Source organism: Maylandia zebra, linkage group LG3 (assembly GCF_041146795.1).
Source record: "Maylandia zebra isolate NMK-2024a linkage group LG3, Mzebra_GT3a, whole genome shotgun sequence".
Lineage (NCBI taxonomy): Eukaryota > Metazoa > Chordata > Actinopteri > Cichliformes > Cichlidae > Maylandia > Maylandia zebra.
In genome coordinates this window covers 31017361-31033958 of record NC_135169.1, presented here as the reverse complement: position 1 = coordinate 31033958, position 16598 = coordinate 31017361, and the positions used below count along the sequence as shown (strand labels likewise).

General features: G+C 38.9%; 1 protein-coding gene and 2 long non-coding RNA genes across 3 annotated transcripts in view; all 3 read left to right on the top strand.

Moving 5' to 3' along the window:
* The first annotated feature begins 1352 nt into the window (after window positions 1-1352).
* Window positions 1353-16598, top strand: part of LOC143416470 (uncharacterized) — a 28925-nt gene continuing 13679 nt past the window's right edge. The window contains exons 1-2 of the long non-coding RNA XR_013096839.1: window positions 1353-1562; window positions 1685-1963. This is a non-coding gene — a long non-coding RNA (uncharacterized LOC143416470). The remainder of the gene's footprint in view (window positions 1563-1684; window positions 1964-16598) is intronic.
* On the top strand, window positions 5585-15510 carry LOC143414081 (putative high affinity immunoglobulin gamma Fc receptor IB). The gene is made up of 4 exons (XM_076877741.1): window positions 5585-5697; window positions 5783-5841; window positions 7414-7680; window positions 15194-15510. Exons 1-4 carry the CDS (start codon window positions 5585-5587, stop codon window positions 15508-15510), a joined length of 756 nt encoding a protein of 251 aa, XP_076733856.1.
* On the top strand, window positions 9277-13060 carry LOC143416471 (uncharacterized). The gene is made up of 3 exons (XR_013096840.1): window positions 9277-9492; window positions 12356-12622; window positions 12801-13060. It is a non-coding gene; the product is annotated as an uncharacterized LOC143416471 (long non-coding RNA).

The following is a 16598-nucleotide window of genomic DNA, read 5'->3' as shown; positions in this document are numbered from 1 at the left end:
GATCCAGTAATTTACGTCAGTATCGGACCGATACCGATATGTAATATCGGATCGGTCCATCTCTATAAACAACACTACAAACATGAACAAACAACAAATTCAACCTAAAAAAAAAAAACCCAGAAAACAAAATCAGACCTTGAATCTGACACACTCCAGATTTCTGCACCCTCTTTATTTTCATCAAATATTCATTTGATGTTTTGATGGTAAAAATTGAAATTAGAAGCTCTCTAATATGTAACTTCACTAACTTTCAGTTGTGTTTGGCTATTTTTTAATTACAGTTCACTTACCTTTTTATATTTATTTATTATTCAATATATGAACAGTGTATGAGCATACTGTTATAGAGTTTGTTACCTTTAAATGTGACATGAATGAAGGAAAAGACACTGACTGGAAATACAAAATCAACAAGGATGGTCGAGAATTTCTTGCCTACAACTTCTACATGGACTACAGATTAGAAATTAATTCTACAAGTCAGGGTGGTGAATATCAGTGCTTTGGTCGCAGGAAGAGCTCACGTTATACAAAGATCAGTAATACTGTCTCTATAACTGTATTAGGTAAGTCCTCAATGACCAATAATATGATTATTTGTGTTGAAAATCATCTGAATTATAAAATTCTGAATACATTTAATTAATGTTGTCATTGAAACTATTTTTTTCTGGTGCATTAAAACTTGAAACTTTAAGAAGAACTACTGTATTTTACTGGTTACTTTGCTCACAGTATACACAGTACAGCAATACCCACAGACTGTCATTTATTATTACTGCATTTGTGTATTTTAATGTATAACAAGAATAACTGTGGATTAAATTAATTTTAAATAAGGAGAAGAAGAAACATCAAAAGCTTCATAAAATCTAAGGTGATGATGTTTCTGTTATCTAAACCTGAAACTAGGCAGATCCCTCTGAACCCATCATTGTGTTTCCTTCAAGAGTGAACTGCAGTAGTTTATATTCAGTGTGACTTCTTCAGGCCTGAGATTGGACAAACATGTATACTGTGTTTATTTAGAGATCTACAACCTGAATTACTGCAGCTCTGTCACCATGTTGAGACAGAAAAATGGCAAAAAATTTGAAGCATCTTAAACTGCAGAAAAAAGAAAAAACTATAGTGATGAAATTTGTAGATTTTATTTTGTGGGACTTTAAATCACATGAAAAAATCTTTTAAAATGTAGGATTTGTTTTTATTTATTTTACCTTCATAATGGATCAGGTGTACATTTCCTTCCATTTTTTTTATAGCTCCAGTCATAATAGAAGATAAACCAATTAAACCCAGGGCCACACTCACAGCAAGAACTACAATCATACCAGTAGGGGGCAGTGTGACACTGACCTGCTCTGTGCAGAGCTCTGATGGATGGAAATATGAGTGGTTCAGACGAACCCAAACAACCTCTGAAGTTCAAATCAGAGATCAACAAAACAGAGATATCAGAGTATCTGAAGGAGGAATCTACAGCTGCAGAGGAACAAGAGGAAACCCAGTTTACTACACTGATAGAAGTGATGATGTCAACATTGAGAAAACCTGTGAGTTCAGTAATTTAGTTTGAAATATACATTCACTCATGATTATCAAACGTACAATGTTGAGTTTTCTGTGTTGATTTCATGTTTCTATTTGTATCTCAACTGTTAATATGTGTAAACAGTTTCCAATAAAGTTGTTGTAAAACAACAACCCAACTGGCCTCAGATATTCAGAGGTGAGACGATCACTCTGACATGTGAGGTGGAGGAAGGAGGTGAAACCACTGAGTGGGAGTATGAATGGAGAGGACCCAGGACACCCACACAGTGGACACACAATAATGATGTGACATTCAGAGTTTCTGAGTCCAGCAGTGGAGACTACATGTGTAAGAGTCGACGCAGAGATGACTCATATTCTTCAACAGAGTGGAGTGAAGCCTTCACATTGTCAGCATCAAGTAAGTCATGTTTGTTGTGTGATCTCCATTTGACAAATGTCATACTGGTCAGAACAGGATGAATTCAATGGTCTACAAAGCATGTTACATTGTTAGTCAGACAAAGAGCTGCAGCTGATAGTAGCCTCATTGTAGACAGTTTGTCACCACTTTGTGTCATGAACTTTCAGCTGGTATAGAGACGCCAATGCTGACCTGCTGCTCCATCACCTGAGGACAATAATGACAGAAATAAACAGTATAAAAATATTGTGTTCTTCAAACGTCCTCAAGAAACAACAACAAATCTACAATTTTTATAAAAATCATTTTGGCTTATGATCTCATCAAATACTGCTGTTTGTTACAATTGATTTAAAACACACACATGACTGGGTTTAATACAAAAAAGAAAAAAAGTTTTTACAATCTAAAGTTTTTGATATTATTTCTATTAAATTCATTGATTTGCTTGTTCGCCTCAAGTTCAGTTTATGAAAGCAAATCATACTCATTCCGCTTTATTTCAAATAACTAAACAACAGAAATGCTAGAACATTTTACTTAAAGCTGATATTTTAAGGTCTTATATTGTATTATGACTTTGTATGTAATTTTCATTCCTTTAAACTAAATTTCTTTCTGTGAATCAGCTGTTTTTCAAGGCAAGGCAAGGCAAGTTTATTTGTATAGCACAATTCAACAACAAGGTGATTCAAAGTGCTTTACAGAGACATTAGAAACAAAAACAAATAAAAAGCATGATTTAAAATTGATTAAAACAATCAAACAAACAAACAAATTAACAAACAAACAAACAAACAAACAAAACAGTATATAAATTCAAAACAGATCAAATCAGAACAGTAGATAAAATCAGTAGTTAAAATGTTAGTTTTGAAATTTAAGCATAAAAGTGTGGATTTGGTGCTTTATTCAAATGCAGCTGAGAACAGGTGAGTCTTCAACCTGGATTTAAATAAACTGAGTGTTTCAGCTGATCTGAGGCTTTCTGGGAGTTTGTTCCAGATATATGGAGCATAAAAGCTGAATGCAGCTTCTCTGTGTCTGGTTCTGACTCTGGGAACTGATAAAAGACCGGATCCAGATGACCTGAGGGATCTGGATGGTTCATACTGGGTCAGGAGGTCACTGATGTATTTTGGTCCTAAACCATTCAGAGCTTTATAAACCAGCATCAGAACTTTAAAGTCTATCCTCTGACGGACAGGCAGCCAGTGTAAAGACCTCAGAGCTGGACTGATGTGGTCCACTTTTTTGGTCTTAGTGAGGACTCGAGCAGCAGAGTTCTGAATGAGCTGTAGTTGTCTGATTTTTTTTTTACTCACTTTAACTAAAAAAAAAAACTCAGGTAAACAGTGGAAGCCCAGATGTCCCGGTTTTACAGCTGGTCTCAGATCAACTAACAGTTAATAGTTCACCTGTTTCTGCATTTAGGAGTACAGTTTGGTGGCAGAACATAAAAACAGTCTCACCTGATTCTTGATTCACTCTGATAAAGTTTTCATCATGTTATATACATCCAGCGTTAGCTCCTGGCTCTCTAGCTGGCTAACAGTTAGCTGAGATACCTGTGCTGTCCTCATGTGTGCTGCTGCCAGTTGTTGATTCTCATCAAATTTGTTTTACAGACACTTTTTTGTTCTTGTGCTGTTGGTGCCTGTTTGTAACAAGTGTGATGATCACACTGAGATCAGGGACCGACCTACCTGAGAAACCTGAGATCTATTATTGAACTCCATCCATCTTCTTAACCCATTATATGTATTATATGTGAGCTAATTAGCACTTACTGAATTCAAAATATTGGAAATTGCATATTGATAGAATTTTTCTTTATTTCTACAAAATCTTCATTTGTTATATAACAAAGTTCTTCATGAAGCAAGTGACAATCTGATGAATTTTTTCCTGTTTCTTCAACAGCAAGTAAACCCAGAGCCACACTGAGAGCACAAAGATCAATCATACCAGCAGGGGGCAGTGTGACACTGAGCTGCTCTGTGGAGGGCTCTGCTGGCTGGAAGTTTGACTGGTTCAGACGTGATTCAGTCTCTTCTAAAGCTCAGCTCATGAGAGGAAATGAAGCAAACAGAGGTATTAGTGTCTCACAAGGAGGTCTGTACCACTGCAGAGGAGGGAGAGGAGATCCAGTTTACTACACAGAGGACAGTGCTGCAGTTACAATTCAGAAACAAGGTGAGGGTGAAATTTTGTTGTGAGATAAAACTCAAATTCATGATGATATTAAAGTAAGTATATTTTTTTAAATTTTGTTCCCTGTTGATTATTTTCAGTGTAATTTGTTTTTATTTGTTTGTTGAATAGTTCTGGCTGCTGTGAATCATTATGATAATAAGCTGCTGCTGGAAACAGTGATGTCTTTGTTTTTCTCAGTTCGTAACAGGATCACAGTGAAACTGCAGCACAGCTGGTCTCAGATATTCACTGGTGAGACAATCACTGTCAGATGTGAGATTCAGGGAGGTGAAGGAAAGGTGTGGAAATATGAATGGACAGCACCCAACACAAACAGCCCTCCAACATCCAGTGAATACAGGATCAGCAGAGTTTCAGTGTCCCACAGTGGAGACTACAGATGTCGGGGTAGCAGTGACTATCTCTTAACAGGATGGAGTGATGCCTTCAGACTGACAGTTTCATGTGAGTTGGACCATGATTCATGCTGACATTTCATGTTTTCATGTTTACATCTGTCTTAACAGGAAAACTCCAACAATGATCCAGCTGTCTGCAGGCAGCTCAGGACAACAGTTTTTCTCACTGTACAAACAGAAAGGAGAGACACCATGGAGGCTCTTAAAATATCAGCAATGTAAAGAGGAATGTACAGAGATGACAGTTTGATAAGAGGATGATAAATCAGTGAAATCTTTAGTTTGTTAAACAGTCTAATGTGTCACATGCAGGGAAACTAATTAATTTTTGTGTTTGTAGATAAATTACTCTGTGAATGTTTAAAGTGTGATTAGTGCTGTAAGAAATGTATTCTTTATGATGATTTAATTTTTTTTAATGGTTTTGTTTCTTCAACAGCAAGTAAACCCAGAGCCACACTGACAGCACAAAGTTCAGTCATACCAGCAGGGGGCAGTGTGACACTGAGCTGCTCTGTGGAGGGCTCTGCTGGCTGGAAGTTTGACTGGTTCAGACGTGATTCAGTCTCTTCTAAAGCTCAGCTCATGAGAGGAAATGAAGCAAACAGAGTTATTAGTGTCTCACAAGGAGGTCTGTACCACTGCAGAGGAGGGAGAGGAGATCCAGTTTACTACACAGAGGACAGCAGTGACGTCACTGTTGTGGAGACTTGTGAGTTTTAAACTTTCTGTTATTTAAGTTTCTCATGTGTTTCATACAAATGTAGAAATAAACATTGTGGCATCAACTCCAGAAAAGACTAGAAAAACTGCATATTTTTAGGTCATTATCAGCTGTTAGTCTTTAAATTGTGTTTAATATTTGTGTTAAATATTTTTGGCCTCTCTTTCTAAATGCTTCTTCACCTTAAACTGACTTTAAGTGGACATGAAAGACTACATGTATTAAGCCACAGAGCCCTAAAAACAAACAAACAAACAAAAATAAAGGTTAATCCTGAACATGTTGTTATCCGAGGTCATCACCAAGCTAACAGCTCAGCTAACATCAGGTCAGATCAGGGTCGGTAACCTGCGGCTCTTCCGCCCCTCAGCTGTGGCTCCCGCAAACTTTGGGTGAAACAATTAAAAATAAAAGTCCCAAACTTCCTTTAAGAAGGTGGCCTGATGGGTAATGTATTCCGTGTATTCCGTGCCACAGGTTTAATGTTGTGGTGAAGACAGGGACCGCCTCTCTCTGCGGTGTGTGCGAAGCAGCGAGTGAGAGTAACATCTGCAGGAGGAAGTTTCCAGAGTGAGAAAAAGAAAAGTGTGTTTATAGCAGCAGCTACTGCAGCCAGAGAGAGTCTGACAGGCCCAGCTGTGAGCCACATGTTAGTATCCAGCTGTTCACTGTGTTCACCGCCTCCAGAGGAAGAAAGTGTGCTGCTGTAACCTTCCCTCGCCTCTCTCCATCTCTGCACTTTGCCATAAGTTGACCCAGAGCAGAAAGCTAGTTAGCAGCTACGAGCCAAACTCAGAACACTGAGCATCAGCCAGAGGTCTCCGTGGGTCAGAGCCGTGGATCTGGAGATAAACCTGCCGTTCTGACACTCATGTCAACATGACAAAGTCTGCTTTCCATAAGGAGACAAATTTGTGTTGAAAGTGTTACAAATGTGCACAATATTATCAACAAGCAATGATTTGTACACATTTGTTTCACACTGGGACTTGAAAGCAGCTCACATTTGTGGATCTGTGTGAAGCTGGCAGTTAAATTAGACTCAAAACCCCACGTGGGCACGAGACGTGATCTGTGCGTGTCAGGTGATTCGTCCACATGTATTTAACGTGTTGTGAGCTGTGTATTATCATCAGATCTGCTGTTATTGTGCAATAAATATCTTTATGTTTTCGACCCTGAGCTGATGTATTTTATACTCAGGGCTGCCCGTGGCTGCATGAAAACAACAGAAGATGATCGCTCATTGAAACGGACTGAAGACATAATTATATACAAATAGTTTTCATGATTATTCTTCTTATTTTACAATTATTGGACCACAGCTACATTTTATTTACTTATTCTGAACTCAAACAGACCTGCAGAATGATGCTTTATTTAAAGTAGGCCTGCACAGGCCTGTGCTGTTTTTCTCCTCTTTAAAGTTTTTGTTAAAAAGTTCTTAAAAGGTAAAAAAGCTCTTCTTATTATTAAGACATCTTGTATTGTATTAAGTATATTTATTATCATCTCTGAATTATGGACGATGAATTTTAAAGAAAGAAATCTGAAAAACAATCCAGACGTTAAAATTTGTCCCTCAATGATCAGCAGTTACTCAGGTTTGTGTCGACACATTTGTACAATAGTTTGTGTGAACTGGAGACCTGAAAAGTTGCACACAAATCACTGCACACATCTGTAAATCTTACTTTCTGCTTGTGAATCATATTATACACAGTTGTACCACTTTCAAGGTAAATTTGTTGCCATAAAAACAAGGATATACTGTCCACCTTCACTCCCTGTCTCTGTAGCTGTAAGTGGTTCTTCAAAGGGAAAATGCAGCTGTTAGCTGTAATGTTAGGATTTGTAGATCACTTTATAAATGTGGAGTGTGTGGAGAACAAGCTGTGTGAGTCAGATACACCAGTGGGCCACCACACACGTGTACCACACGGTAAATAAATGTAAACACTGATTTTTAAATCCAACTTCATTTACAGTCAAAGTGTCACCAGGATGCAGTAAATCTTTCTCCTCTGAACAACAGCAAAAAGAAAATCAGGCTTCAAAATGACTTCATGTTTCTATTTGTGTCTAACTGGATATTTTTCTGTGAACAGTTCCCAGTAAGCCCACTGTGACCCTGCAGCCATCCTGGCCTCAGATATACAGCGGTGAGACAGTCACTGTCAGATGTGAGATTCAGGGAGGTGAAGGAGCTCAGTGGACGTATGAATGGAGAGCAGCCAAGTTAAACACACCTCCAACATCCAATGAATACAGAATCATCAGAGCTACTGAGTCTGACAGTGGAGGATACAGCTGCCGGGGCAGGAGGGACTATTTCTTCTCAGGGTGGAGTGATATCATCACACTGACTGTATCATGTAAGATCTTTCATCCAGATTATTTCAAATTACTTATTGTGTTAATCTAACCTTTAATTGGGAAAATGAGTCATCTGCCTATTAAATAAAATCACAAATCAGATGTTAATTTATTAATTTTTTATTCTAGTAACTTTCAAACATGATAACAGACAGTTTGTGTTTATATTACAAAACTGATCATTTAACCATTTGTGGACAGGCTGCAGTCTTCAGTGTCCATGAACAGCATCAACATGCTGGTTCAGACGTTTCTTCTCAGGGTCGAAATTATTTATTTTCTTCTTGTATAAAAATATTTTTAATGTTAGTTTTAATCCAAAATTAATGGTTAAAAACATGTAACACATATAAACATTATAGAAAAAGCAAGTGAATGTTTCAGTTCAACAAGCGCTCCAGTCAGACATTAAACTTCAGTAACACTGTGCAGTTATGAAACTTTAATCTGAGTCAAACTGATTTAATCAGCATTAAATAAATCAATGAAATAAACATCACCCCACAGATACAACCCCAGTGAATTATGTCCAGTGTTCACTCAGTGTGGGTGTTAAACTGTGTGACTGGAGTCGTGCTTTGTGGCATCGAGAGCTCAAAACACTCCGTCAGCAACAAACTGACCATGGATTAAAAAAGTACACTTGGTGAGAGACAAACAGGGTATTTTAAAACTTTACTTATACTCGATAGCACTATAATTACTGCTTGTGAATTGAAATGCATTCTGGGATACCTGGCTGCCTCACGTCCACAGTACCACCAGTTCATCGCAGTCAATTTTCTAGTATCGATCTGTGCTGACTTACTCTACATGGTAACCAATCAGATGTTAGACAAGCTGCAGTGGCAGCGTTAAACAAGACCCTCCACAGGTTGATCACATTTTGGCAAGTTTGGTCTCATGAGGAACACAAACTCCATCTTTAGCTGAATTAAACTCAAAGGACTCCTGTGTGGTTTTATTTTATTGGAGACTTCATTGGAGTCTGTCAGCCTCTCTGATTGTTGAGTTTTCCTCTGTAAATAAGGTGTTTACATTATTCAAAATTACATCATAGAAAACTACATGAACTTGATGTTGGAACCATGTCAGCGATGGTCACGGTGCTCGAACAATAACAGACACCATTCAGTGTAGTGTGACTTTAGACTATTATTAAAGGGAAAAGTAGAGAGGACACAAACAAACTGACCATGGATTAAACATGGATAAAGTACTTTGTATTTGTGACATTTGTCTTTGAATAGATGAAGAATAAATCAGAGGGAATCTGTAGTGTAGTTGTGCATGAAGACAGTCTAATGTGTCACATGCAGGTAAATGTTTTCTGTTTGGTGCTAGAAGCTTAATGACTGAGTGAATGTGTAAAGTTTGATCATTACTATTAAGCACTTACTGAAAAAACAACAAATTGCATATTTCTAAAATGATTCTTGAATTTTTTTACTTTCTCTTTAAAATCTTTATTTATTGTAACAAAGTTTTTCCTGAAGCAACTGACAGTCTGATGTTTGTCTTTCCTGTAACATCAACAGCAAGTAAACCCAGAGCCACACTGACAGCACAAAGTTCAGTCATGCCAGCAGGGGGCAGTGTGACACTGAGCTGCTCTGTGGAGGGCTCTGCTGGCTGGAAGTTTGACTGGTTCAGACGTGATTCAGTCTCTTCTAAAGCTCAGCTCATGAGAGGAAATGAAGCAAACAGAGTTATTAGTGTCTCACAAGGAGGTCTGTACCACTGCAGAGGAGGGAGAGGAGATCCAGTTTACTACACAGAGGACAGCAGTGACGTCACAGTTAAAGAAACTCGTGAGTTTAAGCACCCCATTTAGAGTAAAAAAAATGAAGTCTAAAGTTTAAAAACCACATTATGAGATAGTTCATCCTCATCGCAGGTTTTTAATGCAAAATAATTATTTTTAAAATAAAATACTCAGAAATCCCTGTTACTGAAAACAAATGATCTCATGGTCCTGGGCCGTGTTGGCCCAGTATTCTTAGTTCTCTTGTATTTTTGTATTCAGTTCCCTGTTTAGGTTGTTTCCTGAGTTGCCCTGTTATGTTGTTCCCTGTGTGCTTTCCCTTTGTGAATCTCACCCCCTGTGTGCCCCTCTATGTATTCATGAGCCCTTGTCCCCTTTCGTGTTTTATTCCATGTTTTCCCCAGCCTGTTATGTCTGTGTTCTCCCCGTGCTCTCTCCTCCTGTCTGAACCTCTGTGTACTTCCTGTTTGACTCTGCCCGTCTCCCGTCAGTGTTATGTTCACCCCGCCCTGTCTCGTTATGGTTATCTGTGTCAGCTGTGTTCCCCGTGTGTTCCCACTTTCCTCGTTAACCCTCTGTGTATTTCTGTCTGCGTCTCCCTCTGTTCGGCGTCGCGTTCTCCCTCATGTTGTGTGTTATTCTCCCCGTGGTTCCTGGTACATCTCATGTTTAGTTTTTCCAGTTTAGTTCAGTACTGTTTTGTGTTTCACCTTTAAGCCAGCATCAAAACCGTGATCTTTAAGTTTATCCCCGTGTCTGTGAGTCTGCATCTTGGGTCCTTCTCCTGCCTGCCACACAACGAACCATGACAAATGAAGTGTCCTGCAGAGTAATCAGTGATGATAATGATGTCTAACGTTATTGATCTGAACAGGAAATTTTATATAACTCTCAAGGCTGCAACAGCAGTGGTGTGGAAGGTGAGAGAAAGGGCTGAAGAGCAGGCACTGACTAATGACTTATTGGGAGAGAGCTGTATTTACAGTCGTGAGATACAAACAGAAGCAGTGCAGGGACAAAAGAAATACCTAAACTGGGAAAACTAAAAATCATACAAAGGAACAAAAAACCTGGGACAAACCCAGTACATGACACATAAAGACCTGAGATATGGAACATGGAGCCTGGAATGCAGAAGGACAGGGGGGATAACAGGCACACAAACCAGCAAGAAACAGGACAACACTGATCTTAAATACACAGGCAGTAATGAGGGAGTGAGAAACAGGAAGGAAGCACAGCTGGGTATAATTAGAGATGAAGCAAGAGGAAAGCAAAACTAGACACACTGCACACAGGATGGGCTATCAAAAATGTTTTTTTAAAAAAATAAATAAAAAGGAAGCATGACATTCATAAAGATGCAGAATAGACACTGAGACATGAAACACAGGGAAGACGTAGAGACAGAGAAACAAGACAAGCATTTGACACATGGAGACAAAAAGGAAAACAAGGATACAGAACAAAACCTTCACTAGAGACATGACGGCAAGAACACAGCGAAAGGCACAGAACAGAACAGGAAACCAGAAAATATCAACACAGAAACCCCCAGAAAACAATAATTCAAAGAATATAACTTAAACCAAAACACAAACAGTGGGTCACCAGAGCCAGGACTGTGACAACAGCACATTCATTTCAGGTTGCCAAATCTGCTTTCTTTAGGATTTAAAATGTAATATAGTTTAAGCTTTGACGTTGACATGTTTTTATAGAAGTCATTTTGCTTTGACATTTCCAATCAGCTCACAGAGAAACCAACACACACACAGTCAACTACAGCTTATCAAAATGTCAAAGTACTCGAGCACTACGGCTGCAACTGTTCATCGAGTAATTCTCATAAAACGATTATAAAAAAATCTTTCCCCTTTTTTTTTGCTTTGATGCTTCGTTTAACAAACAGCTCTGTAGAGTTCAGTCGTCACCATGTGAACTCGAGTGTTTCACCCACATTTGCATCTATAAATAGACCTGCAATAGAAACATATTAAGAAGCACGCCTGTGGATAAAAAGTATGACAACACTGAACGCATGCAGCCCCCAGTTTTCCTACAAAAACACTCATAAAAAACAGCAGCAGTGATGATGATGCTGACACAGTTTAACATGCAGTCAGTCTGCACACATGTAGCAAAGAGGTGGAGCTGTTACAGAGACGGTGAGCTCAAGCTGAGTGAAAGAAAATCTGTTTCTAGTGTGTAAAACAGGAGCGCTGTTCCTGTCTTCACCATTAAAACCTTTCCTGGGAAAAAGCTCAGAAGTCCTTCATCACCTGATCAATGAACTCTGACTTGAGGAAAAGTGAACTTTTTAGCTGCTCCATCCACGGCTGTTTGTTTTACACAGGAAAAAAATTCTGCATTAAAGATGCAGAAGTCACATTAAAATATGCAGATGAACTGTTAACTTGCCCGGTGTCATGTTTAAATCAGGCAGCTCACAGAAGGCTCACAGCAGCTCTCCAACATTTTATACCAGTGATAACTGCAGCAAGAAGGGAGGAGTCTAAAGGGGGGCGTGGGGTGTACCATGACCATATTTATTCCAAGGCTTTCATTACATTATTTTTCCAATTTAAAATAAAGTAATACAAAATATTAATACAAATGCTTTAATATTTACAATTATAAATATAAAGGTTTTTTGCAGTAAAACTCAGACACTGACCTGGGGCTGTTAGGTTGGAAACTGAATTATTATTAACATCTGCATCAGCAGAACCTCGTTTACATCAATGCAAGAATTTGCCTGAAAGGACAGAGTAAACCTCATTACGCTGACTTTTTATCATTGCAACCAACACGTAGTCTGCACACTGAAATTAATTCTAACACTAATCATTCAAATAATTATGATAATAAGCTGCTGCTGGAAACAGTGATGTCTTTGTTTTTCTCAGTTCGTAACAGGATCACAGTGAAACTGCAGCACAGCTGGTCTCAGATATTCACTGGTGAGACAATCACTGTCAGATGTGAGATTCAGGGAGGTGAAGGAAAGGTGTGGAAATATGAATGGACAGCACCCAACACAAACAGCCCTCCAACATCCAGTGAATACAGGATCAGCAGAGTTTCAGTGTCCCACAGTGGAGACTACAGATGTCGGGGTAGCAGTGACTATCTCTTAACAGGATGGAGTGATGCCTTCAGACTGACAGTTTCATGTGAGTTGGACCATGATTCATGCTGACATTTCATGTTTTCATGTTTACATCTGTCTACTACTCTTTGGAGTTCATTCAAAACTGAACTGGTATTTGAAGTTTGAATATTTATTTTGTTATTGTTATTTTCCCTGAACTAAAGGATAATATGATGTATGTTTTCCTGTAACTACAACAGCAAGTAAACCCAGAGCCACACTGACAGCACAAAGTTCAGTCATACCAGCAGGGGGCAGTGTGACACTGAGCTGCTCTGTGGAGGGCTCTGCTGGCTGGAAGTTTGACTGGTTCAGACGTGATTCAGTCTCTTCTAAAGCTCAGCTCATGAGAGGAAATGAAGCAAACAGAGTTATTAGTGTCTCACAAGGAGGTCTGTACCACTGCAGAGGAGGGAGAGGAGATCCAGTTTACTACACAGAGGACAGCAGTGACGTCACAGTTGTGGAGACTTGTGAGTTTTAAACCTTCTGTTATTTAAGTTTCTCATGTGTTTCATACAAATGTAGAAATAAACATTGTGGCATCAACTCCAGAAAAGACTAGAAAAACTGCATATTTTTAGGTCATTATCAGCTGTTAGTCTTTAAATTGTGTTTAATATTTGTGTTAAATATTTTTGGCGTCTCTTTCTAAATGCTTCTTCACCTTAAACTGACTTTAAGTGGACATGAAAGACTACATGTATTAAGCCACAGAGCCCTAAAAACAAACAAACAAACAAAAATAAAGGTTAATCCTGAACATGTTGTTATCCGAGGTCATCACCAAGCTAACAGCTCAGCTAACATCAGGTCAGATCAGGGTCGGTAACCTGCGGCTCTTCCGCCCCTCAGCTGTGGCTCCCGCAAACTTTGGGTGAAACAATTAAAAATAAAAGTCCCAAACTTCCTTTAAGAAGGTGGCCTGATGGGTAATGTATTCCGTGTATTCCGTGCCACAGGTTTAATGTTGTGGTGAAGACAGGGACCGCCTCTCTCTGCGGTGTGTGCGAAGCAGCGAGTGAGAGTAACATCTGCAGGAGGAAGTTTACAGAGTGAGAAAAAGAAAAGTGTGTTTATAGCAGCAGCTACTGCAGCCAGAGAGAGTCTGACAGGCCCAGCTGTGAGCCACATGTTAGTATCCAGCTGTTCACTGTGTTCACCGCCTCCAGAGGAAGAAAGTGTGCTGCTGTAACCTTCCCTCGCCTCTCTCCATCTCTGCACTTTGCCATAAGTTGACCCAGAGCAGAAAGCTAGTTAGCAGCTACGAGCCAAACTCAGAACACTGAGCATCAGCCAGAGGTCTCCGTGGGTCAGAGCCGTGGATCTGGAGATAAACCTGCCGTTCTGACACTCATGTCAACATGACAAAGTCTGCTTTCCATAAGGAGACAAATTTGTGTTGAAAGTGTTACAAATGTGCACAATATTATCAACAAGCAATGATTTGTACACATTTGTTTCACACTGGGACTTGAAAGCAGCTCACATTTGTGGATCTGTGTGAAGCTGGCAGTTAAATTAGACTCAAAACCCCACGTGGGCACGAGACGTGATCTGTGCGTGTCAGGTGATTCGTCCACATGTATTTAACGTGTTGTGAGCTGTGTATTATCATCAGATCTGCTGTTATTGTGCAATAAATATCTTTATGTTTTCGACCCTGAGCTGATGTATTTTATACTCAGGGCTGCCCGTGGCTGCATGAAAACAACAGAAGATGATCGCTCATTGAAACGGACTGAAGACATAATTATATACAAATAGTTTTCATGATTATTCTTCTTATTTTACAATTATTGGACCACAGCTACATTTTATTTACTTATTCTGAACTCAAACAGACCTGCAGAATGATGCTTTATTTAAAGTAGGCCTGCACAGGCCTGTGCTGTTTTTCTCCTCTTTAAAGTTTTTGTTAAAAAGTTCTTAAAAGGTAAAAAAGCTCTTCTTCTTGTTAAGACATCTTGTATTGTATTAAGTATATTTATTATCATCTCTGAATTATGGACGATGAATTTTAAAGAAAGAAATCTGAAAAACAATCCAGACGTTAAAATTTGTCCCTCAATGATCAGCAGTTACTCAGGTTTGTGTCGACACATTTGTACAATAGTTTGTGTGAACTGGAGACCTGAAAAGTTGCACACAAATCACTGCACACATCTGTAAATCTTACTTTCTGCTTGTGAATCATATTATACACAGTTGTACCACTTTCAAGGTAAATTTGTTGCCATAAAAACAAGGATATACTGTCCACCTTCACTCCCTGTCTCTGTAGCTGTAAGTGGTTCTTCAAAGGGAAAATGCAGCTGTTAGCTGTAATGTTAGGATTTGTAGATCACTTTATAAATGTGGAGTGTGTGGAGAACAAGCTGTGTGAGTCAGATACACCAGTGGGCCACCACACACGTGTACCACACGGTAAATAAATGTAAACACTGATTTTTAAATCCAACTTCATTTACAGTCAAAGTGTCACCAGGATGCAGTAAATCTTTCTCCTCTGAACAACAGCAAAAAGAAAATCAGGCTTCAAAATGACTTCATGTTTCTATTTGTGTCTAACTGGATAATTTTCTGTGAACAGTTCCCAGTAAGCCCACTGTGACCCTGCAGCCATCCTGGCCTCAGATATACAGCGGTGAGACAGTCACTGTCAGATGTGAGATTCAGGGAGGTGAAGGAGCTCAGTGGACGTATGAATGGAGAGCAGCCAAGTTAAACACACCTCCAACATCCAATGAATACAGAATCATCAGAGCTACTGAGTCTGACAGTGGAGGATACAGCTGCCGGGGCAGGAGGGACTATTTCTTCTCAGGGTGGAGTGATATCATCACACTGACTGTATCATGTAAGATCTTTCATCCAGATTATTTCAAATTACTTATTGTGTTAATCTAACCTTTAATTGGGAAAATGAGTCATCTGCCTATTAAATAAAATCACAAATCAGATGTTAATTTATTAATTTTTTATTCTAGTAACTTTCAAACATGATAACAGACAGTTTGTGTTTATATTACAAAACTGATCATTTAACCATTTGTGGACAGGCTGCAGTCTTCAGTGTCCATGAACAGCATCAACATGCTGGTTCAGACGTTTCTTCTCAGGGTCGAAATTATTTATTTTCTTCTTGTATAAAAATATTTTTAATGTTAGTTTTAATCCAAAATTAATGGTTAAAAACATGTAACACATATAAACATTATAGAAAAAGCAAGTGAATGTTTCAGTTCAACAAGCGCTCCAGTCAGACATTAAACTTCAGTAACACTGTGCAGTTATGAAACTTTAATCTGAGTCAAACTGATTTAATCAGCATTAAATAAATCAATGAAATAAACATCACCCCACAGATACAACCTCAGTGAATTATGTCCAGTGTTCACTCAGTGTGGGTGTTAAACTGTGTGACTGGAGTCGTGCTTTGTGGCATCGAGAGCTCAAAACACTCCGTCAGCAACAAACTGACCATGGATTAAAAAAGTACACTTGGTGAGAGACAAACAGGGTATTTTAAAACTTTACTTATACTCGATAGCACTATAATTACTGCTTGTGAATTGAAATGCATTCTGGGATACCTGGCTGCCTCACGTCCACAGTACCACCAGTTCATCGCAGTCAATTTTCTAGTATCGATCTGTGCTGACTTACTCTACATGGTAACCAATCAGATGTTAGACAAGCTGCAGTGGCAGCGTTAAACAAGACCCTCCACAGGTTGATCACATTTTGGCAAGTTTGGTCTCATGAGGAACACAAACTCCATCTTTAGCTGAATTAAACTCAAAGGACTCCTGTGTGGTTTTATTTTATTGGAGACTTCATTGGAGTCTGTCAGCCTCTCTGATTGTTGAGTTTTCCTCTGTAAATAAGGTGTTTACATTATTCAAAATTACATCATAGAAAACTACATGAACTTGATGTTGGAACCATGTCAGCGATGGTCACGGTGCTCGAACAATAACAGACACCATTCAGTG

Coding starts and splice junctions, on each gene's coding strand:
- LOC143414081 (XM_076877741.1), top strand. CDS start 5,585: ATGTTGTTATCCGAGGTCATCACCAAGCTAACAGCTCAGCTAACATCA. Junction 5,842..7,413: donor CGGTGTGTGCGAAGCAGCGA/GTGAGAGTAACA, acceptor TTCTGTGAACAG/TTCCCAGTAAGCCCACTGTG. Junction 7,681..15,193: donor CATCACACTGACTGTATCAT/GTAAGATCTTTC, acceptor TTCTGTGAACAG/TTCCCAGTAAGCCCACTGTG.